Source organism: Leptinotarsa decemlineata, unplaced genomic scaffold, assembly GCF_025532065.1.
Source record: "Leptinotarsa decemlineata unplaced genomic scaffold, Ldec_3_MD MMD2_tig00000505_RagTag_RagTag, whole genome shotgun sequence".
Classification (NCBI taxonomy): domain Eukaryota; kingdom Metazoa; phylum Arthropoda; class Insecta; order Coleoptera; family Chrysomelidae; genus Leptinotarsa; species Leptinotarsa decemlineata.
Genome location: NW_027412549.1, coordinates 16,789,996 through 16,803,170, shown reverse-complemented (window position 1 = coordinate 16,803,170; position 13,175 = coordinate 16,789,996). Strand labels below are relative to the sequence as shown.

The 13,175-nt window shown below is 36.6% G+C and overlaps 2 protein-coding genes across 2 annotated transcripts; both read right to left on the bottom strand.

Annotated features, from left to right (window-relative positions):
• Positions 1-330: 330 nt before the first annotated feature.
• On the bottom strand, positions 331-6,068 carry LOC141481822 (uncharacterized). Its single transcript, XM_074174081.1, has 3 exons — positions 5,970-6,068; positions 4,069-4,434; positions 331-665 (listed from the first exon to the last, which is right to left on the bottom strand). Exons 1-3 carry the CDS (start codon positions 5,979-5,981, stop codon positions 420-422), a joined length of 624 nt encoding a protein of 207 aa, XP_074030182.1. The 5' UTR covers positions 5,982-6,068; the 3' UTR covers positions 331-419.
• A 4,843-nt stretch (positions 6,069-10,911) lies between these two features.
• LOC111508374 (uncharacterized) lies at positions 10,912-12,689 on the bottom strand. The gene is made up of 3 exons (XM_023163843.2): positions 12,573-12,689; positions 11,463-11,837; positions 10,912-11,246 (listed from the first exon to the last, which is right to left on the bottom strand). The coding sequence occupies exons 1-3, from the start codon at positions 12,582-12,584 to the stop codon at positions 10,998-11,000; spliced, it is 636 nt and encodes a 211-aa protein (XP_023019611.2). The 5' UTR covers positions 12,585-12,689; the 3' UTR covers positions 10,912-10,997.
• Between the last annotated feature and the right edge of the window lie 486 nt (positions 12,690-13,175).

Sequence of the window (13,175 nt, the reverse complement as noted above, 5' to 3'; positions counted from 1 at the left end):
CATTCGAATAATCATTTACATTTATAACTTTACTTCGACATTTATTTCAGAAAAAAATTGATTATTGGATATTGTTAATTTGATATACGTTTATTCCGCAGTGTTACTTCATGTGAAACCATTCGTTCAATGGAAGATTTATCATCCTAGAAAGTAATTGCCGTGCAAAATGTTTGACACTTTTGAAAAAAGACGTAACTTTCATTTTCCATCAATTTATTTTGACTTGCTATGTTATAGTCATGCAATTAGGAATTATTTGAATGTAATTTGATAGCCCAATATGGTGAACCGGAAACTTTAAGACCACAATTACTGAAACAAATCAAAAATTTATTGGAAAAATATATTTGATAACAATAACATGAACAATGTGTGAGAAATGGGTAACAATCAGGAATTCATGAAAACTAAAATTATCAGTGATGATTGTACTGCGGAATATCATTCGAAACTTGTTGTTTGGAATGACCAGATCTTTCAACAACAGCGTTGAATCCACTGTGTTTCTCGACAGTGTATTTGACGGTTCTGATGGTACCATCAGCTTCATGAAGCGAGTACTCTCCGTGAGTGATGTCACCATCCCTGGATTCTTTGTGGGAGTGAATGTCTCCAGTGTGGTGGTCCTCTACTCCGTAAGCGAAGTCGTATTTTGCTGGAGCCTGAAAAGCAAAATTCCAAATTCATTATCTTATTATTAATACATTATTATTCCAAAAGGATATCCTTATGGTTATAGTTGGAATCGTAGGTGTGTTTCCATAACTTCTCAATATTTTGGACAGTTAGAAATAATTATTCATTGGGATTATTCCATCATGACTTTGTTAAAACTAACATTTAATCGCAATGTCCAATCGATATTTGAAAAATACATCCATGTGACCTCAAAACTGATTTAAGTTATATATATATTCATGATTAAAATCATGAAATAACTGCTATTGTGACTATTGGTTCGATCCGAGCTCTGGGACGATGAGCTCTTTCTGCGTATCGATCAGGGTATGATTAGAACGTTACTATCTTCGTTCGGGTTCGAAGGCCGTCGTGGTTTGGAACTGTGTCCTAACGTTTCGCCAGTGGCTGGTATCTTCAGATGTCTATTCATCCTGATGGCACACCGTGATTTCTTGTTCGTAAGCTGTGTTTATGTTGACACAGGTAGCCCGCCTTTTTAGTTGGTGCGTTGTTATTGGCTGAAGTATTATTACCTGTTACATTGCGTTGCACTGCTGTCCCCTTAACATCTTTTAGTATGGGATTTCAAATCCGGTTAAGCGTTATCGCCTTCTCTTTTTTGTTGTAGTTTTCTGTATATTTATGGATTTCTATGGCTTCCCGTACAAGTCGACTGTGGTATCCATGATCGGGTGCAAGTAGTTTCACATCTTCAAACAATATGGTATGATCTCCTTCACTAAACGCGTGTTCCGCTACTGCCGATTTTTCTATTTGACCTAATCTACAGTTTTTCCGATGTTCATTTAGCCTTGTACCCATGGATCTTTTGGTGGTACCGATATAAACTTTCCCGCAGGTGCATGGTATACCCCCGCAGCTGATAGTGGATCTCTGTTGTCTCCCGCAGATCTCAGGCTTTGCTGTATTTTCCTAGTTGATAAGGTAGAGCTCGTTATATGGGTTCTTTTTGGGTTTTTTTGGATGTGAAAGTAATAATGCTGATTCTGAAAAATCTGAATATTTCATGGTGATCACTGTGAATTTAAGCCCAAGCTATCTATTTTTCATTCGTTGATGAATTGGGGTTCTCTATCTCTGTATCTGTAGAGTAGGGAGGGTGAGTGTAAGCCCACGCACTTAGGCCACATGTGACCAATTGTACATCCTCCCGAGGAGTTGTCCTCCTAGGTCATCGTCCATTCTGTCCTTTCCAGGAAGGTGGACAGGTCGCTGGGAGACATCTCCTTTATATCGGCAGGTGTAGGCCAAGACTCGAACACACACTCTTTTATTGACGATAACTCCGGGCACTCGCACAGGACATGCTTGAGAGTCTCATCCTCCTGTTCACACATCCTGCATAGAGGTGTGTCAACTAGCCCCATATTATGTAGATGTTTCTTTAGCTGACAGTGGCCCGTCAGAAATCCTATTGTAAGGCGTATATTTTTCCTGGTCATCGCCAGATATTTCTTCGGCGCCAGCTTCCCAGGGTCGCCCAAGGTGATCGTGGCAAGATTACATCCTTTGATTTCATCCCATCTCTTCAAAGATTGGGCATGGGTGTAACATTTGACTAGTTCCGCAATTGTCGAAGTCATCAGACCGTGGGTGCCACTGGGTCCTGAAATTCTTAGTCCAGCTGCTTCCTTGGCTAAAGAGTCGGCAATGCGATTACCTTTACTCCTGTCGTGCCCTTCAACCCACGTCAGGATAATGTTATCATCAACCGAGGCTTTGGCTAAATCTTGGTGGCACTCTAGTACCAGCCCTGAAGTAACACGCTGTCTGTTCAAGGCTAATAGTGCTTGTCTGCTATCAGTGCAGATTGTTATGTTTTTGCCAAAAATTATTTTCTTGGTTATTTCTTTTGTGGCGATTGAGATACCAGCCAGTTCTGTTTATGAATTGGGGTTTCGCCGGATGTAAGAATTGAAGTCCTGTGATTTTCTGCTTAGAAAATGTGTCCCTCGTTCCAGGTGTGAAAGACCCCTAAAATTAGTGTGAGGGGTTACTGGCGATTTTGACGAGAAGTCCTGGGATTTCTATCCGATTGCTGATCACAGAGGGTGAAAATAAAAGAAACTCTGAGTCATAATCCAAATTTTTGCTTCATCGTTCGAGAAGCTCCACTCTGCCGCTGAATTCAGATTCGAGCAAGGGACCTGTCTCTTGGTTGAACAAATCTCCGGTTCATAGAATTTGTTTGACAGCTATCGAAATATAACCAATCTTTCCTCATTATCTATATCTTTGTAGAGTTATTACAGACATTTAGTGAATTAAGGTTATAATCCGATTTCCTAATTTAAATGATTTAGTGAATTTTTTTGTGGTGATTTTTTTTGGTACAAACATTTTTTTCTTCCCTAAGACATATTCAGTGGTGATTTCAAGTTTGTTTTTTTTGTATAAGACTATTTTTTGCTCATACATGTTGACTCCTGAATTCAAGTTTATTTTTTATATATAAACCATTGACGCATCAATACAAGAGTAGTATAACTAAGAGTAATTGTTGTGAATATTATTTGATGTATCTATGAATGAATATTTATGTGAAACCATTTTACATTTACATCACCTGTTATCATAATTATATTCAGGTGAAGTGCAAAACATGTTTATCCCAAAGAAGTGTTCAGTCCCACAATGATCAATTGAACTAAACTAGGGAACAATAACCTTTAACAACATCTCTGCTAGGAGACATGATGGAGTAAACAGGTGATACCATCATACTAACAGGGTCAATCTTTGTATTTTTTCTGTAAATATATGTAATAATTTTTAACATTCATATTTTCACTTGCTTGACACATTAAAAATCAGAAACTAGCAAAGTTGTTCAAAGAACTCACACCGTTCTCTACTGACTAGCCTGGGCATTCAAAGTAGCCCCAACTACGTAACATATTTTGTAACCTAGGGTTACAGATAGAATATCCGATTCTATCTGTAACCCTAGGGATGTAAGGTAGAAACGCAAGTGCAACCGTTTGAGTTTCCTCATTATTTTGACTTGTAGAAGTCTTTAGTTTCATGGCTAGCCACTTGTGCTAGCCACATGTTCTGGATGCAGTTCCAAACCACTACGGCCTTCAAAACCCGAACGAAGATCGTAACACTGAAAATCTTGGCCGCGAAAAAAGTTTTCGATCTTCATTGATTTCTTTTTTCTAAAATTTGTTCTGTTTTTCTCAACAACACAAAAAAATCGATAGTCAAATATGCAATTTTCGAAACTGTGAGAGGAAGGCTTCTTCAACAAAACAAATTATTGAAGCCATCTGTCGTTCAATCTCTCAATACTTCTTCAATCCCAAAAATATATTTCATTGAAAAAAAAAGCGAAGAATCAGTTTATTATTCTCTACTTACGTATTCTTCATCATGTCTTTCATCTCCATGAGCAGCTGAGTGAGCTACATGTGTCCTGAGTTCAGAGTGGTGTACAGAAGGAGAGGAATAATACTGTGATGAACCTTGAGGTTCATTATTCAAACGTGATGAATGAGTGGCTGCAGTATATGATGGTGGAGCATAAGCTCTCGAAGGTGCAGAATATGGAGAGACAGAGTGAATTGGAGCCGAATAATGTACAGGAGCACTCTTCGCAAAGACTGAGTCAGATTGAACATGCTGAATACTGTTGTGGTTATCATTGAAGGACACGAATGAAGTAGCGGCCTCATAGGATTTTTCAGCAGCCAGAACAGTTGATGCTACCAATGTTAATATAACAACCTACAAAAAGATCAGAAACGTTAACCTGGATATAATGTTAATTGTTTAACTTCAAAAATCGTTATCGTAGAAAGCTACGAAACAATTATAGACTATTTCCAAAAATGGAATTCAAATAAACATAATTATTTTTGTATGTATCGATATTCACATAAAAATAGTTGTTTCAAAAGTATTTTTTATTTCGTGTAATTCAATGTCTATAAATAGTTGTTTCGAAAAGGCTTTTTCTTCAAGTTTGTGTCTAAATCGTGAAAAGCGATACTATTTTAAAATATATCAATAGTGCCTATGGGATGCCACAAGAATTGATTTTAGGACCCACTCTTCTTTTTGTATATATAAATGATTCAGTGGGTGTACACACTTCTGGAAAAATCATCTTATTTGCAGACGACACCACCATTTTATGGCATGGTAAAACTGTTGACGATCTGAATAATAAGATATCCAGAGGCATAAATGCAATCAAATCTTATTGCAACTCGAATCTCCTTCCATTCAATAAAAGGTAAACAGACATGGCTTTCAAATGTACTCTAGAAGATATGCCTTTGGAATATGAGATAGTTGAAAATAATGATTGCACAACATTTTTGGGCCTATATATTGACAGTAAATTGAAGTTTGAAGCACACGTCAACCAATTGAAGAATAAAATCTCCTCAGGGTGCTATGCAATGAGAATTATTTCGAGGCAGCTTGGTACTGTCAAGACTGAACGAAAATTATGAATTAATTGAATTTCAACTGAGATATGCCATTCTTTTCTGAGGGGTATGTAACTCTAGTTTGCTAGATTCAGTACTCAAACTGCAAAAGAGGGTAATTAGATATGTGTTTAAAATAGGACCACGCATTTTATGTAGGCAGTTATTTGCAGAAAAAAAATATATTGACCGTTTTGGCTCTTTGTTATGGACACGGTTTGTCTTATACACAAACACAGTTCAAAATTTAAAAATATTTCTCCGTATTTATTTATACTTTTGTGATTTTATTGCTGTTATTGTATAGGATACCCGCTTGAAGTGATAACTTATAGGTTGAAAAATTGACAAAATGGTCTAATAACAATTTTCATCGATATTTTATATTTTTTTTACATTCATTGTATTGAATAAACTTATATTCATGTGATTTATGTATATGTATACATGCGAAATGTTCAAATAACGATTTTAATAGGTGCACATTTATTTAATTAATATTTCATCTGATTGATGCGTACTTCTGCCTTTATTTCATTTCTGTATTGTGTAACTTTTACTTTGTCAACAAAACTAGACTTTTTCGATAATAAAGTATATTTTGATTTGATTTGATAAAAGTCACTACTTTGCATTCCCAATTATCATAATATTTTTCAATTCAGTTTATTTCTTGCTCACAATTTTTCACCCGAAACTACTTTTTGCACAGCTATCAACACTTTTATGCCAGTTTCTTTACAAACATTGTTACCCAATTCATACATTTAAGTGAACATATATAGCTTCGACAAACATGCATCGTAATTAAATGAAAGTACTTACTTTGTACAGCATTGTGAATAATATATTTTTGGTCGGAAGTAATTGATCAGTGATCAATGCTAAAATTAGACTGATTAAAAACTTATCACCAACCACCTTTTATAGTGTCCTGTGAATATTTTATCAACTGGCATTGCTCTACAAAAATATCATTATGTAATTATTGAGATTTAAAATTGTCAATCCATCATACCTAATCATTTGCGTCTCTTTAGGTGACATAACTGTATCTGACGAATTATGTAAAAAATTTAGTTTGGAATGTTCATTATGTTTATGCATACAAGATTTTTTTATGAAAGTTTCTTCAATTTTCTTCAATAAAAAAAAACGCTGATAACTCTTTCAGTTTACCTCAAAAATGAAGATTTTCTTACTCCTAATCACAACATAGATTCATTTGAAATTTCCAACCACCGAAGAAATATTTGTGTATGCAGAGCGATGCAGAGGATAGAAAGTTACTTTATAAGGTTAAGCATATATATTTAGCAAATTCACATCGACGCTGAAATTTTAGCGGAGAAAAGTCAATTCTCATCTGCATTTTATAGTCCCTGTAATACCGATCGAGCAGCAAATAGTATAATGGAAAAATTATAGTTGAATGGTCGATTTTTACCAGGAAAAGAAGTTTATCAGGCTTAAAACCTCCCGAAATATTCAAAAGCAAACTAAATTTCTCTGAAGAGGTGAAAAACCTCGGTACTATCCTCGACAGGAAGCTAACATCGAACTCTCACCTAAAGAGTAGAGCAAAAAGAGCATATGTGGCTTATGAGCAATGTCGGAGAACAGTGGGATGCGTAGGGTCTTTCACCCCGTGTGTTCAACTGGATCTACATTGCAATAATAAGACCTATTTTCACGTATGGAGCCATTGCATGGGGCCGAAAGGTGTACAAGCAACGACCATTCAAAAATTATATCAAAATATTATATCAAAAATTATATCAAATACAAAAATTATACAAATCACAAGAGCCATGAGAATAACATCTCTCTGGACCTGTACGTCAAGGAGGTTGTATTAATGGCTATGTTACGATTGCGCATGGCTGGTGTAAACCTCGAAGTAGGAATGGGTCAATTGTGGCTGAGCCTATGGCGAGAAATGCTTACTGCTCAATTGCATTACTGTCTGCTGCAGGTAGCCAATGACACAATTGAACCCAGGTTTGTGTTTAATAAACTCTACAAAATACAAATAGAACAGAACACAGAGTCAGATGCTACAAATGCAATACTCATATATACAGACGGCTCAGAAACCAAAGAAGGCTCAGGTTGTGGAGTTCACTCCAGATCACTAAGCTCAAGGATCAAGTGGGAAATGGGAAAAGATACCAGCGTGGTTCAAACAAAAGTGGCTGGTATCTCAATTGCCACAAAAGAAATAACAAGGAAGGGAATTATTGGCAGAAACAAAACAATTTGCACTGATAATTGACAAGCCCTATTAGCTTTGAACAGACAAAGTGTTACCCCAGGGCTAATTCTAGAGTGCCACCAAGATTCAGCCAAAGCCTCGGTAGATAATATCATTATCCTGAGGTGGTTGAAGGGCACGACAGGAGTTGAGATAATCGCATTGTCGACTCTTTAGCCAAGGAAGCGGCTGTACTAAGAATTTTAGGACCCAGTAACACCAACGGCCTAATGACTTCGACACAATTGCCGAACCAGCCAAACGTCATACCCATGCTCAATCCCTAAAGAGATGGAATAGAATGAAAAGATGCAGTCTTGCCAGAGTCACCCTGGGCGATCCTGGGAAACTGGCACTGAAGAAATATCTGGCGATGACTAGGAAAAACCTACGTTATGGAAATGTAGGAAACACCTCCATATTATTGGGCTAGTGGACACACCTCTACGCAGGATGTGTGAACAGGTAGATAAAACTATCGGGCATGTCTTATGCGGGTGTCTGGAGTTATCATGTGTGTTTGGCAAGTCTTGACCTACACCTGCCGATATAAAGGAGATGTATCCCAGTGACCTGTCTACCTTCCTGGAAAAGGCAGGATGGACGAATATCTAGGAGGAAAACTATTTGAGAGGATGTACAATGGGTCACATGTGCCCTAAGTGTTGTGAGCCTACACTCACCCTCCCTACTCTACAGATACACATCTCTGATTCGGCTATATCTGACAATACATCAGAGTCAGCCATACAAGGTCTTTCCACTTTTGGTTTGGATGATTCATAGTTTGAGTATGAGCATTTGGTGACTTGCTTGGGGGAAAATTTTTCTTCTGCTGCTCAAGAATTTGATTCAAGGCAGATCCTGAGGATACCTTGCTACTTAGGAGATGATGTCGCTCACCGGATGCATTACCTATACTATTCAATTGGATCGAGAGTGGAGAGTGAAGGACAGAGAATAGTTTGTTGTTGATTCGACGTTACAAGGGAGACATTTGCGGTCGTTTATTCAACGTTCACTTCCTCTGTAGATGTTCGGAGTACAAACTGAATGAAAAAAAAGTGACTCCGTGTAATTCAATATTCATTTGGAGAAACGTGTTTCTGTTTGTATCTGATAAAAACTTTTGTGCATGATCCACACATCTTTTTGAGAAGTATTCTCCGTAGTTACTTTTTTTATGATAATTCCCTACATTTCTTATTCAATGGAGAGGTGAACATCAAAAACGATTTTTCCCCAAAATACATAAATGTATCCCAGTACAGGTGCACCTCGCATCGGAAACAATGGAGCTCATAAGAATCAGAAGACGCCTGAAGAGACGGTATCAAAAGACACGCGCACCAATGGACAAAAGGACCAGCAGAATCCTACTAGAACTGCGAGCAATACGTGAAAGATTATGGACAACCCGTTTGGAAGAACTAAACACAGAGGACCATTCTGCATGGAGAATGCAGCAAGCTTTTAGAAAGTGACTCCGAAAACCATGGTCACCCATACACGGTGAGCAAGGGATCGTCTACACTGATCTAGAAAGAGCGGAAGGAATCGCCAACAACTTCAAAAGACAGCACAGAGAGATCGACATCCCGCTCACGGATGAGGTAGAAGAAATAGAGACATAGGTGGAAGCAACGGTACGAAGACTGAGAAGACAAAGAAGGGACAATGCGCAACTCCTAGCACCAACATCTCCCGAGGAAGTGAAAGATATCGTAAGACATCTAGCTACTCAGAAAGCCCGAGGCCCTGACCAAATAACAAACCGGGCACTGAAAGTCCTACCAACCGTGCCGATAAAACAGCACAGGAGAGCCTAGACCGAAAAAAGCACGCGAAGTTCTATCAAATGTCAAGGTTTGGCTCACTGTTTTCTTCGATTAACGTGGCGTAGTGCATACAAATACAATGGAAGTTATGAGGTGAGACCGCATTATTGACTTGTTAACTACTGTTATTATACTATAACTTTTGTTATACTCTATATATCTTCTGGTGTTTCCGAATGTGCTATTTTATTCAGTAAATTTTAAGAATGATGATCCATCTGTACGATTTTAATGAAACAAGCACTATCGACTCATGTGTATCTGACCAATAATGCCAATATATAAAAATTAAATGAATGCCAGGCGAGTTAAAAAATAGCTTTACTGGATAAATGACCTAATAAAAGGTTTTTGCAATTCCACACGACTTTTTCGAACATGGTTCTTCATTTTCATTTCCCTTTCAGAATCCCAGATTTTGAAAAAAAATCGTTTTCATTGTTGATCTAAGAGCATTCAATCGTATTATTCGAAGTTTTTGTTGACTGTCTTTCCCATTCGTTTTTTATTTAGCTCAACTGCGGTAATCTGCCATTTTTCAATATAACTACTTCATTACTTCAAATCATCTGAAGGAATAATTCGTTCAGGTCAGTCTCAACTCCTATACTGTATAGAATAATGGACTGACATCTATCGGAAAACAAGTACTCTCCTGGCTAATACCACGATGAACATTGATTTATATTCGACAGGTGTTAGTGCAGGATTCTTCATTGAAGTTATTCCTGCATATGCTGTTGGCAATGCAACTGCCGCAATATATTTTTAATTATTGCAACACACTTGCAGACCGGTTTCGGACTGTTTGGCCTCTCGTCAGTGCATTGTAGTGTCTATCATTAACATAAAGTCGATGACTTTCAATAATTGAGAATGAGAGGAAAGAAAACTTTTCACATATAGTCAGTGGGTGGCTGTAAATCAAATCATCTACAAGAACAATTCGTTCAGGTCACTTTCAACGACAGTTGTTTTTGTTCTATTAGATGATTTGATTTACAGTCAGTCTTCAAGTATACCCACTGACTATATATGGAGAGTTTTCTTTCCTTACACGAGGAATTGGGCAAATTTCGGATATGCGGTTGGTTACCTCGTTCACAGGCAGATGGGGCGATGACGAACCTGTTGTTTGTTGTCCGCTTCAGCGTTGATCGAGGAATGATATTCTGAAAGGAATCGATTTTCAATTATCGGAAATCATCGACTTCATGTTGACGATAGACACTACTTTGCACTGGCGAGTGGCCAAACAGCCCGAAACCGGTCTGCAAGTGTGTTCCAATAATTGAAAGTCTATTGCGGCAGTTGTATCGCCAACAGCATATGCAGGAATAATTTTATTATTTTACTTCGACATCCATTTCAGGAAAAAATTGATGGAAGGGTATGTTGTTTTGATATAGGTATGTTCCATAGTGTTAGTTCAGATAAAACTATTCATCCAATGAAAGATCTACCAACCTATATAGTAACTGCAGAGCGAAATGTACAGCACTTACGATATATTTTCATTTTGACGTCAATTTGATTTCTCATCAATTTATGAATTAGTATTTTCCTTCATGATTTGCCATTCCATAATCACGCAATCAAGAATTATTTGAGTGTACCTCAAGTGCCCAATGGTGAACCGGCAACTTTAAGATAACAATTACTGAAACAAATCAAGAACTTATTGGAAAAATATATTTGATAACAATTACATGAATAATATGTGAAAAATGGGTAACAATCAGGAATTCATGAAAACCAAAATTATAAGTGATGATTGTACTGCGGAATATTATTCGAAACTTGTTCTTTGGAGTGGCCAGATCTTTCAACAACAGCATTGAATCCACTGTGTTTTTCAACTGTATACTTGACAGTCCTGATGGTACCGTCAGCTTCATGAAGAGAGTACTCTCCGTGAGTGATGTCACCATCCCTGGATTCTTTGTGTGAGTGGATGTCTCCAGTGTGGTGGTCCTCTACTCCGTAAGCGAAGTCGTATTTTGCTGGAGCCTGAAAAGCAAAATCCCAAATTCATCATCATATCATTCATATATTAGTTTTCCTTAAGGATATCCTTATCAATATGGCGTCTTTGAACAAAAATGCTTCTTCAATAATAAAAATTATAGAAGCCATCTTTCATTTGAACTCTTAATAACTATTCTATCCCAAATATAGATTTTACCAGAAGAAAAACAAATAATTAGTTCATTATTTCCTACTCACGTATTCTTCCTCATGTCTTTCATGTTCTTGAGCAGCAATGGGAGCTGAATGAGCTACATGTGTCCTGGGTTCAGAGTGGTGTACAGTGGGAGAGGAATGATACTGTGATGAAACTTGAGGTTCATCATTCACACGTGATGAATGAGTGGCTGCAGCATATGATGGTGGAGCATAAGCTTTCGAAGGTGCAGAATATGGAGAGACAGAGTGAGTTGGAGCCAAATGATGTACAGGAGTACTCTTCGCAAAGACTGGGTCAGATTGAACATGCTGAATACTGTTGTGGTTATCATTGAAGGATACGAATGAAGTAGCGGCCTGATAAGTATTTTCAGCAGCGATAACAGCTGTTGCTACTAATGTTATTATAACAACCTACAATGAATCAAATACATAAACTTGGATATAATGTTAATTGTATAACTTCAATAACTGTTATCGAAGAAAGCGGAAGCTACGAAATAATTAGTGAATAATTTACAAAACTCAAATGATGTTCGAATGAACCTTAATTCGATGTTTATATGAAAGTAGTTGTTTCGAAAGAGCTTTTTATTTCCAATTTGTGTCTGGAAGTCACTTTTTTGCATGATGTTCACATCCATGTGAAAAGTTTGTTTCAATTCGAACTAATTTTTTATATTCAATTCCATTTTCAATAGGTTGACTATACCACACACAAAAAACTCTTTTGATGTTTCTTCCGTGGTGCTTCGTTCATTTTTTTCCCAGTAATGTATTAGTAATATGTTACTTGAAATTGTATATTATGAATAAAACAAACTTTATTATTATTATCATTATTAATCAATTGTTTCCTTCCTTCATTTGGGAGATTTCATTTTTTTTTGTATACATGGAGAAGTAGAAATTCGAAACCATTATTTCCCAATTTTCATTGTAATCTTCAATTTCATGCATATTTTGCTTGTTATTTTTCAACAAAAACTTTCATCTGCACCCCTAAAACTTCTTAGTGCACAACATGTTCACGCCAGAGATTATGAACTCAACCTTTTAGTTTATTCAAAAACCTTGTTACTCAATTTGTATATTTAAGTAAGAAATAGCTTCGACAAACGTGCATCGTAATGAAATGAAAGTACTTACTTTGTGAAGCATTGTGAATAATATGTTTTTGTCGGAAATAATTGATCAATGATCACTTCTAAAATTAGACTGATTGAAAACTTATTACCAACCACCTTTTATAGTGTCCTGAGAATATTATATCGGTTGGCACTGCTCTACAAAAATAAATTCTTAAATGGAGGAATATCATTATGTAATTATTGAGATCAAAAATTTTCTAAGAATTATACCTACTTATTTGCGTCTCTTTAGGTGACATAACTGTATCTGACGAATTATGTAAAAAATCTAGTTTGGAATGTTTATTATGATTAATAATTTCAGTGTCCAAACCAGTTCGCCGTCCCAACAATTTCTTTTCGTATGTACCAGTAATCATTTATATATTACATTTCTTTGTGAACATTTCTTCTATTCTCTCATGTATGTGTGTAACGTCAATATACCCCAAATGTGAAGATTTCATTACTTTTGATTACAGCATAGACCAATTCAAGATTACTATTGAAAGAAGAAATATGTATGTTCGCGGAGGATGAAAAGTTACCCTACGAGGTTAAGCATATATATTGAGCAGATTTAATCCCAATTGAGATATCCAATGTTCTTTATCCTTTTATG

What these genes read in the sequence shown, in the direction of transcription:
- LOC141481822 (XM_074174081.1), bottom strand. An exon ending in AAAGACATGATGAAGAATAC is followed by an intron (nt 666 to 4,068) that starts GTAAGTAGAGAA and finishes TTTGCTTTTCAG; the next exon opens with GCTCCAGCAAAATACGACTT.
- LOC111508374 (XM_023163843.2), bottom strand. An exon ending in AAAGACATGAGGAAGAATAC is followed by an intron (nt 11,247 to 11,462) that starts GTGAGTAGGAAA and finishes TTTGCTTTTCAG; the next exon opens with GCTCCAGCAAAATACGACTT.